The following is a 19,802-nucleotide window of genomic DNA, read 5'->3' as shown; positions in this document are numbered from 1 at the left end:
CTTTACCACTCCTCTTGCCCTCGCTGTATTTTCGGGGGTGCATTACCTTGCTGCCATGTGTTGGCCACATCCATTATGGACTGAGTCCCACTGTTCGGATTTCCAGCCTTGGGCTGGGGCATGTGGCTGATAGACCTCCCGTGTTACCGAACATTAGTCTGCTCTTCCTGAGAAGAGACAAGGAAGCGTTCCGGTTGCAGATACAACAACGGATGTGTGAAATTAAATGTTTTGTATATTGTGGGTTCTATTAGTATATTTTCATACGTATTCTCTAACATTTACAAAAACTTGCTGTTTTCTTAGGCATTTTTGCTGGTAGCTGTTTTAGCTTATTCAGAACTTGTACGTCTCTGGCACTGTGTTATGCAGAAATACTGTTAAGTTCAGCTGGAACAGAGACCTTCCCCTGCCCTACAACCCGCCTTTTTCTCTTTTCCCCCCACTTTTGTGTTATCCGAACTGTAAATAAGAGGTGCTGGTGACTTTGCTTTTCATTAAACCCCACAGTGGGGTTCTTATTAGGGGTGAGAAGGGTGGCTGCAGGAAGGACCCAGTACCTTCTACCAGTGCTGCTGGATGTTTGATGTCCTGGCCCATACAGCTCAAGCAAAAGCTCGGTGTTTCTCAACAAGCTATTTTGTTGTACTTGAAGGAGAATAAAATGTGTTGAATTTGGGAGAGCCTGGCAAAATAGCACATTTTTATTATTGTAGCTATGAGAGAACAGTTATTGCAGTGGTGGAGGATCTGTTCCTGGGTTGGAAGTAGTGGTTACCTTAATAGCGTATGGTGCTATTGATACAATACCGAATTTCATATTTTTTCAAATTTGAACAAAACCCAAATTCAAAAGCATAATGAAATGGGCAAAATACAAATACCTTACACCAAAGTTATTTTTTCATTGACTTTAAAACTCAGTCAATTATTCTTAAAGCATACAAATTGTAATGCAAAGGGATTTCTTTCATAGTTTTAGGTTGGGTTTTTTTTCCACCTAGTAATTGGACAAAAATTCTTGTAAATAATATATAAAATGTTCCACTAGCTACTTCTGTTGCTATATTGTTAACATCTTATTTATTTAAACAGAGAAACCTCACTGAATATTTTGTTGCTGTGGATGTGAACAACATGCTGCAACTTTATGCCAGTATGTTGCATGAGAGACGAATCATTATTACCTCTAGCAAACTAAGCACTGTAAGTACTTCACACATCTCCTTTTAAGTAGAATATATTGAACATCTCACAAAATGACCTGCAGACCTTTGTGGTTTTAGATATGTTCCATGTGTACTTATAAGACAATATCTACATACTTTTCTGATATATGGTTTTAGTCTGGCTCTTGAAGTACAAAAGTCTGATTTATATAAGACCTACTCAGATACATTAAGTCAGGTTAATTATTTTCCTTATCAGGAGATGAGAGTTCTTTAACTCTCCTGAGTTCATTTCTCTGCCTTCTATAACCTAAAAAGAATTCTTAAGGGCTATTATAAGATCTTTATTATTCACTTGTGGCTTATTCCATTGGAGCTACTTGAAAGAAATCAAGGGTCCGTAATAATAGCTGCTATCCTAACCTGGTAATAGGTAGATTCATCTTTGTTAGAGTGGTTTGGGAGTGCATACTGTAATAGCTCTGATTTGGAGCAGCTCTTCAGACTGATAATAACCTACAACTCAAAATACCTTTTTTTTTCTTTTTTTTTCCCTTAAAGGTTTTAGGCTACTGCCCGCATTAAAATGTTTTGGTTTTTTCTTCCCATTATGCCTGCTTAGACTGCCTTAATAAAAGAATGTTGTGTTTAATTTTGAAAGTATACCTAAATATTCAGATGTTATTTTGTTTTACTCTTCACAGAATCTTATGAGTTTTTAAAATATCCGATATTTTTTAAATATTCCCAAGATTAATTTTGCATTAGTACAAGACTGTCACTTTATAACCAACTTTCATCATAGAGTATATTTGTTATGCAGAATATTTAGCCTGTTAAGCACAGTCATTGAAAATACCTTCATTTTCTTTCAATGGTACTGCATAAAAAATTTTGTTTAATATGCTTTCTATGGTAGAAAATCAGCTTTATGTTCCTGAACACTGCTAATTTTACTACCAAATAAATGAACAGCTATTTTCAACACATAGATACGAGGTTGGATATGGTACTGAAAATTAATATTTTCAAAGACTTGCAGGCGGCGATTTCCAATACATATGTGTAAGGAGTGAGAATTTTGGATAATAAATAGTGGATAAAACCCCCTTTAGTTCTTTTGAGTCAAAAGTAAATTGAAGATAGAGAAGCTTCAGAATCGCCATAAAAGGCTGGTAAATTATATAACTGTTGTTGTCTTTTTTTTTTTTTTTCCTTTCCTTTTTAAACACCACAGTGTTGGGCCCCTGAATCTGCAGTCACCATTGTGGTTAGGGACATGCACAAAAGACAGCACTTCACCGGTGGTTTGCAGAATATGGAGCTAAGTAACTCCATGGTGATGGGAGAGTAAAGGAATCATATCATAGAACCATAGAATGGTTTGGGTTGGAAGGGACCTTAAAGATCATCTCGTTCCAACCCCCTGCCATGGGCAGGGACACCTCCCACTTGAACAGGTTGCTCAAAGCCATGGGGTCATATAAGCAGAGGCCACACGAACAACTGAAAACCAGAAAAATAAATAGTGAATGAATATGAACAATCTTCAAATTACTAGTCTGTGCTATATTTTTTAACTACCAAAGATGTTAATTTATCTTAGGAAATTTCCACATTCTACTATCACATTTTTTTCTTCCCCCCGCCCCTGAAATGTCTAGGGGAAGAATTGGGTGTTAGAACACAGTAATAAGACCACCCAAATGGGCAAAAAGAATTTGAAGGGAAAGCTCTTTCAAAGAACCTGGCTTAGTGGAAGTTCACATGATGTAGCAAAACCGTGAAATCAAATTTTTATTTATTTTTTTCAATTTGCCAGTCTGGGACCCAGCTCACTATATTTAAAAAACCAAAACCAAAAAAAAAAATAAAAACCAAAACAAAAAAAAACCGAAACAAAACCAGAACAAACCCTAAAACCTCAAAAAAACCCAAACCCTGCCATAAAAACCCCTCAGCTCCAATGATGCCCCAGTCAAACCTCTTTTCCTGCTCTAGTGGAGAGGAGACTGGAACAATGATGTCAGCTCAGTGCCTGTGGAAGATTCATTCTGCAGGTGGGCACGTGTCCGTCTGCTTGACACGATTTAGAATCGCGCTCTCAGCCTACATTTGGATCCTCTTAAGACTCATTTTTGTTAGGCTGAACATCTCAGCTGATCGCTATTGCTATGATATGACAAGAGAAGAAGAGGTATCAGAATCACACTGCGCTGATCCAGACCACCTTATTTCTATGTTCAGATTCCAAGCTCTTTGGAAGACGTTACAGAACAACTGATAGAATATGCTGGTTGGGAGAAACTTTAACTTTGTTCAGAATTCATCTGTTTATTCCAAACCTTTTCATGAATGATGGTGTCCTCACTTGAAAATAATTTATGTCGCTTTCTTGGACAAGGATAGGTAGCAGTAGCAGACATCTGTATTAGCATTTGGATGTCCTGAAGAATCTCCCCAGGCTGTGAATGTAAATAATAGATTGCAGGTTAAGTCCAAACAGAGTTAGCATATCTGTTTCACTTTCTTCTTCACTGGTTATTTTTTCAGCCTACTAGCATTACTTAAGTCATAGCTAAATGAAATTACTGCCACGTTATGTCAGATCCGCTTTTGACACAGGATTGGGTTAATTTTCCTTTGCACTACTGAGTTCTCATAAAACAGCAGAATAGACCTGACTTCTCAGGAACCTCAGTGAGAACTGCTGCCTGCTGTAGCAGGTATCTTTTTTATATACAGGACAGGACTGACACGAGGCTTGCTTCTTTACAGGGTAATACTGTTTAACAAGTAAATTAAACACTTTTCAGTATCTTCTGTAACAATTTAATTGAATTGCCAAGAATGATTAAATGTAGTTTTGGCATAAGATATTTATTCTTTAAGATGCTGGATTGCTTAATATAATACAAATAATCAAATGGAGCGTATTTGGACATCAGCATTTGCTAGCTTTGTGCTGGTTTACTCTTGTGTACAAAACACAGCAGGCTGGTACTTTGCGTTGTAAAGGTCATGTTTTAATATTCCTAAATTACAGCTTGATACTTGAAAAGATTATTTGTTCAAGAATTGTGCTATCAAGTACAACTTTCTGTTAAGGGAGTTGCGCCTTATCTTTGGGGTTAACTGAATATCAAGTGTTTATGTCAGTTCATGAAGACTGGGTTGTGATGTCACCTTCAAGTTATCAGCTCTGTTTCGGTTCACTATCTCAGGGCAGTGACTGATAACAAAAAGCATAATTCAAGGCCTTGCTCACTTTCTCCTCGCATAATTCAAGGCCTTGCTCACTTTCTCCTCGCCCTTCTTGTGGGGGGCCAACTACACTTATGTGCAGGAATTCTTTGTCTAGTATTTCTGCCCTAGAAATTTCATGCTTTCGTTATACTCAAATAAAGGCTCAGTCCTGTAATGGAAAAGGCTGGCGGAGGTGGAATGATACTGTATTTAAAAAGAAGGTTTACTTTGGAGGAAAAAAGAGAAGGAGGAAAGACGTTTGCCTATTTTAAAAAAAAGAAAAGAAGATAAGTACTATTTTATCCTGAGGGTGTGTTTCAATTGTCAGCTTGTATTTTATTTCCATCAGCACGCTTTGTTTTATATGCATCTTCTGATTTTTCCAGTTGTTACGTATTTTTTTGCATCTTTCTTTAAATTGATTTTCTGTGCTTTTACCCCCTTAAAAACTCACTTGGTGAAGATCTTTGCTTGCTTGCCCTACCAATTACTACCAAGATATAAATGGAAACTTCCCACCGCTCCTTTCTGTCGTAGCTTGTGGGTCATTATTTGCCCTAACTGTTGATTCTTTTATTAGCTTGACTTTCCAACCACTTTAATAATGTGATTATCACCAACCTCACAGCTTGCTTCAGGCTTAGTGTTAGAGTGAGGTGGATTCAGCTAGCCTGAGGATTACGCTCTGTAAGATCTGTTTGTAGCAAAAATTACCATCTCTGGCTTTTGAACAGTAAACTATGAAAAAGAAACAAATTATATGGCTTTGGATTAAACGAAAGGATGAATGAAACAAAGGAATTGATCTATTCACAGAGGTGGCTGTTAGTTATTTCACTTTAGCTGTAAAAGGAAGACCTTTCCTAAATGTCACGCTGTATGTTCTTGCACAGCAGCGTTTTCTCACACGTCACTGCATCTGCATGTATTCTTATTAGTTGCGTGGAGCTATACGAGTTTCAGTACAAATAATTTTTTAATTCGGTCTTTCTATAAATTATTAAAGTGCTGGGGATGGCTTTTCCAGGAAGGCTGAACTATGGCATTGATTTTATGCATGCTGGAGGCAGGCCCTAGATGTTTCGGCCCCAAGTGCACCTGCTGTGGTAGTCTACCAGAACATCATACCACACTCTCATGTATTCAAAGCAAAGGAATAAATCATGATTTTACAACAGTGCATCAGTTGACTTATTGCTGTTTTGTGACCGGAGGTAGAAAGGATTGCTGTTTAAAGCCATGTCATCGGTTCTCAAGTCACTCAAGCATGAAAGCTTGTCATATGCCTCTGTAATTGTACCTCGCCAGTCTTTCCCTAACTAGTCAGCTGGGGCTGTGCGTTTTGTCTCAAACACCCGGCTGGCCAGTGTCTGACAGGAGCTTTCTCGTCATCCTGTCAGTAATATGCTAACTAGAGTGTATCTTCTGCGGCCTACACTGGCAGGTGGAAAGGATGCTACACTTTAAAGCAAATGTCTAAACGTTATCTCCATTTTGACCAGTATTTGTTTCAGGTAATACAAGTCTGCTGTGCCTGAGAGTGTGGTGGTTACAAAGATCTGCTTTGTGCTGGCTGTAGGTTTCTTTGGTGATCCCTATACAAACAACTGTATACGTCAATAAAAGACACAGATTTTAATTTACTATTTTTTTATGGTGAAGGAGCACTGAATATGAATTTACACACAAATATACATTTTTGGAATCACTTTTGCTGTTGCTTGTATGCGGGGAGAGCTTTCTGCCGTTGCCTTCAGGCGCCATAGTTGGACTGAGTGGTGGCTTCATGTTCCTTGCCTCGTTAGTCTTGTTCAGGTATGGTCACACTATCCGTGGTCGCTCAGGCACTAGGAAGACGTGTAGGTTTCTTGGAGAATGTAGGACCAGCTGCTAGGGAAAGCAAAACACCTCTTACTCTATAAACAAGTTGTCTTTGTGACTTGCTTTCCTCCTCCTGTATCTGACCCTAAGTCTGAGATTCTTGAGTTTGTTTCAAAATCCACGTGTTCAAAGGCAGTAATATCATCAGCTGAATCTGAAAACAACTGTGGTGGTTGTCTGTTTCTCTCCCTTCACTTAAGTTTATCTGCAGTTTACATGTTGGAGATTTGTGGATCTGATTAAAAAACCAGGCAAGCAGCAGCACTTTGTGACTAGGCCAGATCTCTGGCACATGGTTTTGGAGTACGGCGCTCGTTAGTGCGGAGCCCGGAAAGACAGAAAGCTCCTCTTTTCTATTTGAATGTTTCTGAGTTCAAAGCTCAGAATTCATGGAGCTACTTCTCTGGTGCAAACTAAGGATCCGAGACAGTGGAACAATTGGCTCCATGCAGGCCTTCCATGTTGGAGAAAATAGTGGCATTGGGAGCTGTCACAGAGCTTAGTGATGTCCTCACATTGCCTTATGCTCCTACTTCCCATTAAATGAACTATAGCACTTAATTTGTTTCAATTGTGCAATGTAGTGCAGTCACAATTTTATCTGAAGATGTACTTATGAAGTGTATGGCAGATCCATTGTAAATGATACCGTTCCAATAATTAAAAAAAGAAATATTTAAAATTTAATTTGTATCTCAGATTACTCTGACGTAGTAAATAGTGGGTGGAAATGTGTAAGTGCTAAATTTAGTTCCTGGAAAACAGGTAATGGATAGGAATTTATCATTAGCTTGCAAGGCAGAACAGATATTCCACTGATACTCACTGAGCTCCCGGAAGCATAATTAGAATTCATTTTGGAATATTAGGTCAATTAGACCATTTGGTCTGGGAATAGATGAGGAGTGATGCTTAATAATTTTTTATATAGTTCAGGTGTAAACAGGCTAAGATAAACTGGGCAGAGATGCGCGTTGTGGATGCAGGTAAGGTCCCATTGGAACACGCGTAGGGAGCGCACTTCTAGCAATGAAGCTGTGGGAAGTCAATATGGAATCAAAATGTGGTTAGGATATACAGCCAGACTGGGAAAGCTCTCCCAGTCTTGAGGTTTAGAATAGTTTTCCCATTGCCACAGCATAATATTAGGAGAAATAATCGTGAAAGAATTTGTGAAAATAAATTGAAATGTGTGGTCAGCGAATGATTAAAATTCTTTTTCTTTTAATGTGAGGAGGGGGAAAACAACAAAAAGTTGCAGATTGCTATTACCTGCCATCTATGTAAAATGTGAATAACTATATATCTCTGCGTTTTATTAAAAAAAATAAATCCCAGCCCCCAAACAAGCCAAAAAATGAAAACCCACACTGTAAAAGTAGACAGAAAGACAGATCTACAAATTCATGTCAAAATTAAATTTTTCACTTACTAGCACTTTCAGGAAAAAGAACGAATGCAAGATGAAGATAACCTGGGGCAAAAGTTGTTTCTTTTTCCAATTCATGTAATCTTTGGCAATTCAGTGAAAACTGCCGGAACAAAAGGCTGTGTAGAGCCAGCGCAAGCGCTGCAGTGGGCGAATGCAATCCAAGAGGAGCATTTGAGTACTGAGTCCTTTGTGGCTGGGCTGTGCGAGAACTGAAGGTGAATGACACTGTGTTCTGTTGACCAGAACTGTCTCACCCCCTAAAAAAAGTACCAGTGAGGTCATTGGTGGTTGTGTGAAGACGAGTTACCGAAAGGTGTCTGAGTGTAATACCAGCTCTCTGCTCCGGTGTGCTGTTATGGCAAGATTTCCCCTGTTTCATGGTCACTGCTGCTTTATCACTCTTTTTTTTTTTTCCAAGATTCACCAATGATTAAATGAACTATAACATAGTCAGTGGTTATCTCTACTCGTGCACACAGTAAATAAGTTGTCTGTCAGCTATTCACAAGGAAGCTGTTCCCTGCTGCTTCTTAATTAGGGTATGGCAGAAGAACGTACCAAGGAGTTACTCTGGGGGAGGAAATGTTAATCAAAATTATTTTCCTGGAAACTCTCCTTTCAGAAGTGAGAAACATTTGCAGAACTCCCTTGTTTTATGGGAGGGTAGCTCTTCCTCCATGGAGACAGGTCATAAAATAAAGGAGGAAGGAAAGGGGGAGTCAGGAGGTAGTCAGGAAAAGGGACAAAAAGATGTATATGTTTGTGGTTTTCTGTGGTTTTGTGAGAGAGGAAGAGATAAAGAAGTTAGGAAATAAATGAATGTCAAAATGAGAATAAAGGAATTATCAAGAATGTACAGAGATGAAATGAAGAAATATGAGGAAACTGAAATTATTGAACAGATGATATAAAGAAGCATGATTAGTATATTATAGGATAAATGAATATCAGAAGAGACCTGTTAGTTAACCTAATCTGTAATGTGTTACAGATAAAAACTGACTACTAACTTCCAGAAGTTTCTATTTTCAAGCTATGGAAAATACTAAAAACCATTGTGGGATGAAGAAATTGAGTAACTGAATCAAGTTATGTAGCTTTTTCTGTGCCACCCACACCTACTTTGTTACATAGATACCTCTGATTTATCTATAAAAGTGCGCGTAGGTCCTTAGTGTGGGCAGAGTATGCCAGCGGTGTTCCTTGTTGAGCGCTCACCTGCCTGCGACCACTTCAATTTTATTTTCTGCTCAGCCTCCGTTATTGGGAAAATGTCACTCCTGGAGCCATAGGCAAGGAACAAACCGTGTCTGCAGTCTTTTCTTTCCCCTTCCAAACTAATGCACAAGAATGATGCCATAATGCTGCTTTGTGAATCAAGAATTGCAAGAAAAGAATGAAATTGATTGTATATGAAGTGCTGTCAAATTCATGAATAACACTCTTCTCTTCCTTTTCCTTCCCACAGAAATAACGATAAAAGAAAGCGAATAATACTAAAAAAACCAAAACCAAACAAAAAAAACCCCAAAAAACCCAAACCCAGAAGACAAGAAGCCTTTTTTATATTAGTGTTATCTTTTTCGCATTTAATTTTCACAATAGAAAAAGCTAAAATTTTCATCTGTGGACTGGAAATATATTTATGAAGCTTAACCTTCTGCGAGAGGGGAGAGCTGGGGGTCCCATCTTGCCAAGAGGAGGAAAATGCATTATGGCTCATTTAAGGTCCTCCTTCTCTTTCTTCTTAAAGGTTATGGGGTTGGCAGATGGGAGACGATTAGCCAGGAGCTAAATTAAAGAAATACAGAAGGAGTGGCTTTGGATATCGTGGCTTGGACAGTATATTCTGTTCTCTTTTTTTTTTTTTGATAATTTTTTCTTTCATCAGTGACTTCTGAATTCTCGCCAATGCCAGCAGAATGGACTAAGTTTACGACTTAGCCTGACTGTTTATTCATTAGAGCTGGGAAGGGGTTTGTGCTCTGTTGTAAACTGGTGAAAGCAAGGGATCCCGCTTTCTCTCTCCAGCAACCTTCCCCGACCCATTCAAGAAATGGGTGGGAAGGTAGGTCTTAGCAACCATTAAGCATCTGTTATGGGTTTGGAGCCTGATCTCATTCCCGATCAAACAAGACTTAGATATGGATGCTCCTCTAACAAAGCTGGTAGTCTTAGGAGTCGTAATAGTGTGAAGGAGAGGCTTCCTTTCACCTGCATGACTGTCCCCCTTAGGAAGTGGATAGTGGTTTCTCAGTAATTCTTGTGAGCTGGGAGTATTGGGGTAGCAGCAATAAGAGTTGGTCCAGGTTGATGGTAGCTACTGGAATTGCAGTGAAACTGTGACCCATCCCCTACAATTTATTGCTATCGGTAGCTGAGATAACAAAACAGAATCTGTGTCATCTTTCAACATATGTGTGGTCAAGGCAGTGGGAGGGAAGCAGTTCTTTGGCCCAATGGGACTGTGAGGGAGGAGGGAGAGCGCGCACCATTTCTGGACATGGTGTTGACAGAGATTGACAGTGTTTGAGGGTTTTTCAGGAAAATGGTTTTATCACAGTAGTTCTTTAGTTGCACACAGTAGACTTTGAAAGGTTGTCTAGTATCACAGGTTAATTTTACTTTAGCGTTTTGTCGAACTTCTGTTGCTGTTTTTGGCTTTCTGACAAGATTCTGCTAATCAGTTTCTGTCTTTCTAGTTTGCGCGTTGTGGTGTGTGCAAATCTTGCCACCTATGCTCTGCCTCTCTCTTTACCTTTGGTTATAGAAAAGTCTTTGAAGAAATTAATTTATATAGATAGAAAATAACTGCCAGGTAAGTTTTGTGCAGTATACAGAATAATTATTATAATTATTTTCAGGTTACTCATTGAAATTATGTGAATAATAGGTATCAAATAAGCATAACGTGTGAGCCTGCAGAAAATCTTTCAGCTGAAGTAGTATGGCTCTAGACATGTAACAGTGTTTAGGAAAAATAAAATTCGAAGACAAAAAAAAAGGAAAAGAAAAAAGCGCTAGTCCTATTGAAATCCCCAGTAGAAAGGTACATTGGTAGAAGTGAGCATTGGGGTAGCAGATACACACATGAGAGTTACTGCATCCACGTGAGGGACAGGGAGGAGCTGCACTCTTTGTCTTCCTAGGAGCAGGTAAACCTGCTTTGATCAAATCTGGAACTAAAACTTTTCCTGACTCTTCCTGTTCAGCAGCACATAGATTTTGAACAACAGCCTTCCCACGTGGCTGCTTATTGCCACAAGGTGGAAAGTAACTCATCATTCTCTAGAATTTGTGCATTATTTCAGTCTTGAAGGAATTTGGTAGTAATCAATTTACTATCACCAGATAATGAATTTTGCTAACAAACTTTGTAACATGGCCTCCCACTATTTGGACAGACACTGCTATCACCAGCCATGTAGTTCCAGCATCTTCCTTTTTTTTCTGGAGACAAAGATAAAATTATTATATCAGAATCACTACAAAACTCTGCAGAAAACACCACGTGCTTTCCTTGCAGGGTGGTGAGAGCTCAGATGGTGATGCTGGCTGCAGTGTCTTACCGGAAAAGATTGGAAACAGACTGAAATTTTCAGTTGTGCTCAGTAATGTTAGTAAATTCATTACTGATAGAATGGGAGAGGAAACTTCTTTTCATGTCCGATGCAAATGCTAGGGATTTCAAATTAAATTTGTCTATTTATTAGACAGTCAAATGTTGAATTTTTTTTTGTTAAAAGTTGGTTTTTAACTAGTTCAACTCAATTGACTCATGTTCTTCATGTAATTTAATACCACATTATTCAAAACAATTTAAAAATCATAATTAGATTTATTTTTGAAATGGAAGTTGTTTAAATTAGAAGGTATTGTTTGAAATGGAGAAAAACAGTCTAAAAAGTGAAAATTGTTGGATGCAGAAATATCAGAAGTTCTGTTCAATATTTACAAGTGGATTTCAACAAAACAGCCCACCCATTTTATTACGGATAAGCTTTACTTAAAAGCAGCCCACCCATTTTATTATGGATAAACTTTAGTTAAAAACAGCCTACCTGTTTTATTATGAATAGAATCACAGCTCTGGTAGGTCTTGTGCAGTGAACGACAGGAGGATGTCTCAACATCATTTGTTGCCTCAAAACATGTAATAAGCTATCAGATTTGCAGTAACTAGGTTCTACAGCACTCTTCTATAATTTAAGATTGTTCAGAAAACTGCGTAGTTGAGCAATGATGTATTTGTGTGTACACAGAAATAATATAGCAAATTTTATTGGACTTTATACAAGATTATCTGTAAAGGGGATCACACTTCACAGCTGATGTAATCTCCAGTTGCTGCTGGCAAAATATGTTAGGCTGTACACAGACTTGAAGATGACTTCAGGATAATTTCGGATAATGACTACCTCTCTTGAAAAAGAGATTTTTCTGATCTATGACATTTCTCTTCTTACATTATTTTTTTTTTTTAATGGGGATCTTGATAATTCCTTTTAGAACAGATAGAAATCAACAGACAGGCTCCATGCAAATGCCTTAATAGAATAAAGAATTGTTTTCTGCAAAAGTTCTTCCCACTTGGTCAAGCAACAGATGCTCGTTTCTGCATCTAGGAGCTTCTGCTCCGGTCTCTGCCTTACCCTCTCCTCCGTCAGCGTTCAGCGGGGTGTCTGCCGGGGCTCTGCTGGGCTCCGCTCCCAACCGCAGACGCTGTCAGACACCCCTCCAAATCCAGTGTCGCCTTTCAACACCTCTGTCTTCTGGTGTAAGCAGTCGGGCTCTACCTGGTCCCCAAATGCTTTTCAGATCTCTGGAACTGTCTGGTTACTTAAGACATGGAGCATTATTCCAAAATTTGCAGTAGTCCCCACTCTATTTAAAAGAGTGAATATGTCAGTTAAAGAGGTAAGTTATTTAAATAGCTAATGCATTTGAGAAATGCAGTCACTGTTGAAACAGTAAAAAGGCAAAAAGAGAATTTGCCAGAAAGTGTGCGATTTTTAATATGAAATCCATAATTATCTTATCAGTATTTGCTTAAAGGCAGAGTTGGCACAGTATTCAAATGTCACACAGTTTGAAGAGCAGCAGAATCCCATAGCTGCTTGTGTTACAGGCTGTATACAACAGGAAACTATAAAACATATTCATGCCATACTAAAATGTTTGGAAACCTACTGCAGCAGCATAGATGGAAACGTTTAAATAAGATGTTGTATTAAGATGTCGTTAAATAGAAACGCAAGGAACAGTACAGCAAAACCTTGATGTGTAAGTAATGAAATCTTTACTAGAAATGCTAAAATTTGATAGTTTTTTTTTAATTACAAATGTTAAATAGATGTCAGTCTTAAGTGCCACACCAAAATACAGATTGTAAAACAAGACAGTTAATAAAACTTCAGATGTTTTTAAGGAATTATTCACTTCCTCTGTTAAAGTGAGAACTAAAATATAACACAGACGTATGCATAAGATAGGAAAATACTTCATGCAAATAGTACAGTCATCTTAATAGGCATTCTTAAATTATGAATTAATAGGAGGAGGAGGCGGCTGTATACATTGGGGGATATCCTGTATAACTGTATGCTCAGCTTTATTTCAGTCTGTGATCGAAATACATGAAAGGCTAATTTTTATATAGGTAGTTGCGGTTTGAAATGTATATACTATGTACACTAATAGTATGTGGACGTACTAATTAGTAATTCCATATCCACTTTGAGTAATAGAGGAAAAAACAGGATACGCAGCTTGACTGTGCTATCAGTAGTGTTAGGTAAACCACAGAGAGAGATAACATGGAAATAAAACTCATAAATCCCACTGTGCAGAAGAGGCATAAGATACTCATTTATTTCTTCCCTCAAATCAATGAATTCTTTGTAACAACACAGTAATTATTAAAGTAGCCATTATTATAAGACTAAAATGAGAGTAATTGCAGAGGGTTGATGTAAAGCTAAGAAAGGAGATGTTAATCTGAAACGAAGAGTTTAAATACGGAATTATGATATACTTGGCTTTCTGTAGCGTAGCTGTCAGGCTGGGGCAGTTCGCTGGTCAATAGTGACATTCTGTGTGTCAGTGAACAGAGTCTCCTGATACCTTAACCTGCAGTTCACACATTACTGAGGCTCCAACTGTCGAACATTCGAGTCCCCTGGTACTCCTGCAGCTTCCAGACTCTCCTGACTGGCTCATGTTTCATTCTTTGGCAATTTGCCCTAATGATATCCCTCAGGAGCTTTCAGACCCTCTTCTTTTCCATATTTAATCGTGTTATATTAATCTCAGTGCTGAGCAAACTATGCTGCACAAATTGTAATTGTCCACAATTTCTGCTGCAATAGCCTTATAATTATTTTTTTCATTTTTAGTGTAAAAATACACGTACAAAATTGCAGTATAATTTTTATTTACAAGTCTTAATGTCCAAGACAGCCAGGGTGTGAAAGCTTTAACTGCTGATCTGTTCCACAAAAAGGATGATGATGTTTTGTTTTTTTTTCCTATAAAATCCATAAAGTTTTAGCACTTGCTGTATGGACAGGATTTACATTTTATTTTTAGCTCTTCATGTCTAATAAACAGTGCTATTATCAAGTTAACCTCAGATAGTAATTCTGTTGTGATATAAAACATTAGGATGGTTTTGTATTTTTCCATAAGCTTAGTATCTTCTACGTGGGGCATTCCCCTTTTTAAAAACTGGGCTTTTTTTTCTGTATTTTATAAGATTTGTAGTGTTTGTAGTGTTTTATTTGCTGAATATAGGCTACCTCATTCTGAACACAGTCTTGATGTTTTCTCATTCTGATGTAACTCTGGGGCTGCAGAATAAACTAAATAAATGTGATTGATTCCCTGATAGAATAGTGGTATTTGATAGATCAAATATGAATTCTTTTGGTATTGCAGGTTATTTTGTTTGAGGAGTGAACTAGACCACATTTCTAATCAATTCCATAGATTTTTTGAGGGGTGGTTTTTTTGTGATTTTTTTTTTTAACAAAAATATCACATTTTGTTTTAGAAAAAACGGTTTTGAATGGTAAGCAGATTGTAACACTTCCTCTCTTGGTCAAGGAGTCCTTCGTTTTCTGGTGCGGCATGTGCCAGACTTGCCAGTCTCTGCTTTGGGAAGGGGCTTTTGGAAAATTGTAATAAAGTTGCTTTGCTGTCACAGGGAATATTCACTTTAGATTTTTTTTAAAGGTAGTTTGGGAATCAAGATAGTGCCACAAACAGAAATTAATCTTGCTCCTGAGTTTAATGTTCCTCTGCATCTCCACGTGAGTTCAGATCAATTCCAGTTGTTCCAAATAGCAGAAATGGGGCCCAAAAAAGTCCTCTGAGTCTTTCCCGCTCAATGGAACTGAGTACAGCTGGGGTGCGCTGGAGTTCTGCGTGTTCGTGGCAGTACCCGTGTTTGATAAACATCAAGTAGTGCAGGTTTATTTTCTTTTTTTCAAGGAAATTAGCTGAGCAGGGCTAATTTTTAATTGACTTGTTAGTCTGACTTTTTGCAAATGGAGTACACTTATATCAGAGTTCTTCATAGATGCGTTTAAGCAATTAAAAGTAATTTAAAAATGCTGTAATAGGTGGTTTGGGGGGGTTAAGATTCTTACACATCTAAAAGTTAATTTAAGATTTTGTATTTTCTTTTTATTCATATTTTTTGTTGCCAATTCTGTGTGTGTATTTTTATTTTTAGTTAACTGCTTGTGTTCATGCGTCAGCTGCATTGTTATATCCAATGTATTGGCAGCACATTTACATCCCAGTGCTTCCTCCACATCTTCTGGACTACTGCTGGTAAGACAGCTAACCTGTTATCCCCATTTCTGAGATTCTTGCCCGTCTTGTAATTCTAACTGGTGAAAACATTAAGTACTTATGTGACTAAATATACAGGATGCAGTTTATGAAAGCACTTAAGCCGATGCTTAAATGATGACTTGAATAGAGATATTCCAGCATGCCTTTACGTGGTGATTGAATTGGTACCTTGAGTTACAGGGCTGATTACGACCAGTGCAGCATTTAGAATCGTGTTTATAATATCTGTTCCCGTTTTATTGTCAGAGAATACGTTCAGTAGTTTAAATGTGGCTCTGTTACGGTTTTCTTTTATCTGGCGTTTATTTTAACATGAGATAAATGATACTGATAGAAGCATTCAGAAAAAAACTGATCAGTTTTTCCAAAATCAAACGTTAGTAGGCATCAATGTTTCCTTTAGGTCTCTACAATGGTTTAATATTCGTATTTTAGAGTCAGCCAGGTTCTGGATCCTATCCAACACCTTCCTGAAAGAGTTCAAAAATCTCCTTGTCAGTGTAAGAATTCTGCTTCTCCTCATGTGTTTCTGCTTATATGACAGACTTCATGATTTTGCCGAATTTTTAAGTTGAACAAGAAAGAATCGATTCTTGAGTCATTTCTGATCCTTCAAGGGATGATGTTTCGACATGCCTGTGTTTTAAGATTTCAGGCTAAAAAGAGATCTCCTTTCTTTTATTCATAGTAGTGCCAGTGATACCAAATGAGAGATTCCATTAAAACATCTGAAATGGGAGTATCCATCCCTGGAGACTTTCACTTTAACTAGGCCCTATGGATCTATGGTGGAAAAATGAACCATTTAAATCCATTGTAGAGACCAGGAATTGTTATTGTATGTAAAAACAGAGGCCAAGTCAGATGCCTACCAACCTAAGTCTATGCTTCTGTTACTAATGTTTTTCTTCACAGAAATAAATTACACTTGTGTATTTGCTGGACATAGTCTTGGTTTGTTGTTGTGTTTTTTTGTTTTTTTTCCTGGAACCTATAAATATTGATGTTCCATTGAAATCCACCCAGTCTATTGAACTTCTTGTTTTCAAAGAAATTCTCATTATGTTTCCTTAAGTCACTTTGATAGTTTTTCCTCAAGTTTACAGTGTTTGCCCATGGTATAGCTTTTTCTGTGGTAGTTCCTGTACTTCATAAGTATATTATTTATTGTTTTTAAAAAGAAATCAAATATTCTTCTCCCACTCCTCCCTTTACTTTCAACTACAGCTAAGCCTTTCATCTTTAATGATAGTTTTCTTTTGAAGAAACTCTGTCCTAATTGTTTTTCCTCCTAGCTTTGATAAAATGCACCAAGATGGGGGTAGAGCTTGGATGTATTTGTTTAGTTTTTGTATTACTTGAGCTTACAGAAGCTTTGCAATTTCTTCAGTATCATCCATAAATGCTGTTCTCAGAAGGTAGATCAACACCTTTATTCAAGCTGTGCCCTGCAGAGTGCATCCTCAATACTAGAAGGCTTTTTTTTATTTCCCCTCCGAAGCGCAGATAATGTTTCCAGAAATAATAATGTTAGATGCTGTACACAGCTTCTTGTGATGATGATAATAGTTGAGATTCTAGGTCATTATGGCTTGACCTGGGAATTTTTTTTACTCATTAAAAAGAAGCATGGAGTTTCTTAACCTTGTAAAACTCATTTATATCTCTTTTTCTTTTTCACAGTAGTACAACAGAGTGGGGGGGAAAAAAAAAGTTTCCCTTTTTTAGAGATGTTCAAATGGAAACATAAAGTTCATGAAAGGCAGTGCACAACTGATGAGTTTATCACAGTAACTATAATTCAGATCTTTTAACTCAGATTTTTGTTCATTTACATTTCTCTGTCTGCTCATGTTTGATTTGAGTGATTCTTTTGTTAGACAGGTTGCAGTAGTGTGATAAAAACACATAAAATACTTAGCTTTCCTCATGTTTTGGTGTATTAATAGTGAATAAATATTTTTCTCATAGGTGTATAATATATCAAGTTAGAAAACCTTGATGAATTCATAAGGCCAAAGTTTATACTAGGCCAGACCTAGTATATTAATAAATTATATTTAATTTTAATTTATATATTATTTTACATTTAATAAAAAAATTAATAAAATAGTTTTCTAGGGTTTTTTTGTATTTTCATTTTTGATAGAGCAAAGTTCTTTTTACAAAAGTGCCTTTTTTCCTTTTAGCTTAACAAGCATTTCAAGCAACTACATCGTCACTGCTTCACTTGGAGTTTGTTGGGATGTCTCCTATGAACTCACACTTTCTTAGCGGTGTTCTGAAATGATATTCAAATAAATGAAGGAGGGGATGGTCAGTTTGATAATTTTGCTCATTCCAAGGGAGTAAGACCACTTTTAAAGAAAGATAAAATACATTTAGATCTACTAGTTTGAATATAGACCCTGATCCTGCAACTTTTCTTTGTGTGGTAATCATCCAACGTGTTTTGAGAGAAGTCTAGTAATTTTTTTTAATGATTTGGACCATATATCTTCAAAATTTCATAAAGATAAATGATATAAATGATGTGAGGCTTAGAATTTGATAAATTACATAAACTGCTCAGCCTGTACATTTTGCAGGCATGAAAAAAGAAAAATGTATCTTTGAGGAAAAAGGATCTATATTAAAAAAAATTATTTAAATTCTTCCACTTGCCTTTTTAATCAAAAAGCCTCTTAGTTTCTATCGGGCAACCTGATATAGAGACTGGTTTTAGACATAATGTAGCGAATGGTCCAAACGCAGCAGTACTCAGCATCCGTGCAGACTGTAATGCTGTCAGGAGTGCCCGCGTTATGAGTACTGGCAAGGTCCAGCGTGGGAATATACTGTGTATTTCTTTACTTCAGGATGGTTTTTTTCCCCTGCATAGCTTATCTTGGCCTCAAATTCCATTATGAGGACTCCAAAGTGAGAATCGGAGCAACTATCCAAAAAAGAAGAGATATTAAATTTCTTTTGCTAAAAGACAGCGAAATATTAGGCAGTGAAAGTAATTTTTGTTTTAGCTCTAGCAGGAAGAAAATGCAGCAGAGTTCCTAAAAAAAAAAAAAAAAAAAAAAAAAAAAAAATTGAATTTTCTGATTATTTTTTTTAAACTTTATTTCTTTTCTACATTTAAATAAACAAAAAGGCGTTGTTGCACTCAGCAGTAGGTGGCTGGCTTTCAAGAAAGCTTTTACAAAAATTAAGTTTGAGCATTTATATAGTAATTATATTTGGATAAAATTAATTTTTGTAAAGGAGAAAGCTAATTTCATCAAATTTCTATGTAGTTTCTTGGCAAACAAAGTCACTGATAAAAGGATGTATGACAGTTTTGTCTGTGGATGGTAAAGCATCTGTTCTACTGATGCTCTGCTAAGAATATAATGTAATTAGAAAATTCAAGTTACAATTGCAACATGTCTTTTTATGAGATTTGGTCTCTCTCTTCTGAATTGGGATGTACGCACGCCTGTTTTCGTGAGAATGGGACAATTATTTTCCAATTAACTTGCATGTTTTGCATAACATAGTAATTATTTTAGACAACGAAGTTGTAGATTAATAACATTTTTGGTAATAGCATGCATAGGCAAAAGAAAAACTATATTGCAGCTCGCAGTAGTAACATAGTAAGCAATTTCATGTACATATTACAAATCTCTGGTGTTAAGACTTCAGAATCCAGCAGTAATAAAATTCATTCTTTGCTGAAAATGATCAAATTGACTTTCCATACCTGCAATTTTTATTTCATGCATTTCCAAGCTGTGTTGATCTAATTAGCTTTGTACCTCTATTCTGTTAACTTCTCAAAATTGAAATGATGTAGCTGTTGCTTTGTTCTATAGAAAAGAGCTACACGCTACCCTTTTCAATGACAGATTTATTAATGGAGCAAATCATCAGCTATTTTAAGTCAGTGCAGGCCTGGTGAAGCTGCTAGAACAGTGTCGGTGTACAAGAAAACAAGTGTGCATAAAAAGCATACGTAATATAGTGCTTGTTTTCACTGTAGTTTCTCCAGTTTGTGTTATTTGTAATGCTAAGATAACTCTGATGTGGTGAACCTGAAGATCTATTTTGCTGCATATTCAGCAGAAGAATCCTCAGTCCCGTGTCAGTCACAGTCATTCTCATTGACTTGGTTAAATATTTTACATAGTATAAAGCATTCTTAAAATTGTATTTAAAGCTGTCCGATTCCTCGCTGAATATAT

The 19,802-nt window shown here is 37.0% G+C and overlaps 1 protein-coding gene across 4 annotated transcripts in view; it reads left to right on the top strand.

The window, feature by feature from the left end:
• DENND1B (DENN domain containing 1B) overlaps positions 1–19,802 on the top strand; it is a 164,324-nt gene that overhangs the window by 84,595 nt on the left and 59,927 nt on the right. For all 4 annotated transcript variants that reach the window (XM_074596854.1, XM_074596853.1, XM_074596856.1 and 1 more), the window contains 2 exons: positions 1,096–1,206; positions 15,464–15,564. In XM_074596854.1, coding sequence (XP_074452955.1) covers positions 1,096–1,206; positions 15,464–15,564 — 212 coding nt within the window. The remainder of the gene's footprint in view (positions 1–1,095; positions 1,207–15,463; positions 15,565–19,802) is intronic.

Source organism: Larus michahellis, chromosome 8, assembly GCF_964199755.1.
Source record: "Larus michahellis chromosome 8, bLarMic1.1, whole genome shotgun sequence".
Lineage (NCBI taxonomy): Eukaryota > Metazoa > Chordata > Aves > Charadriiformes > Laridae > Larus > Larus michahellis.
This window is presented reverse-complemented; position numbering and strand designations above follow the sequence as displayed.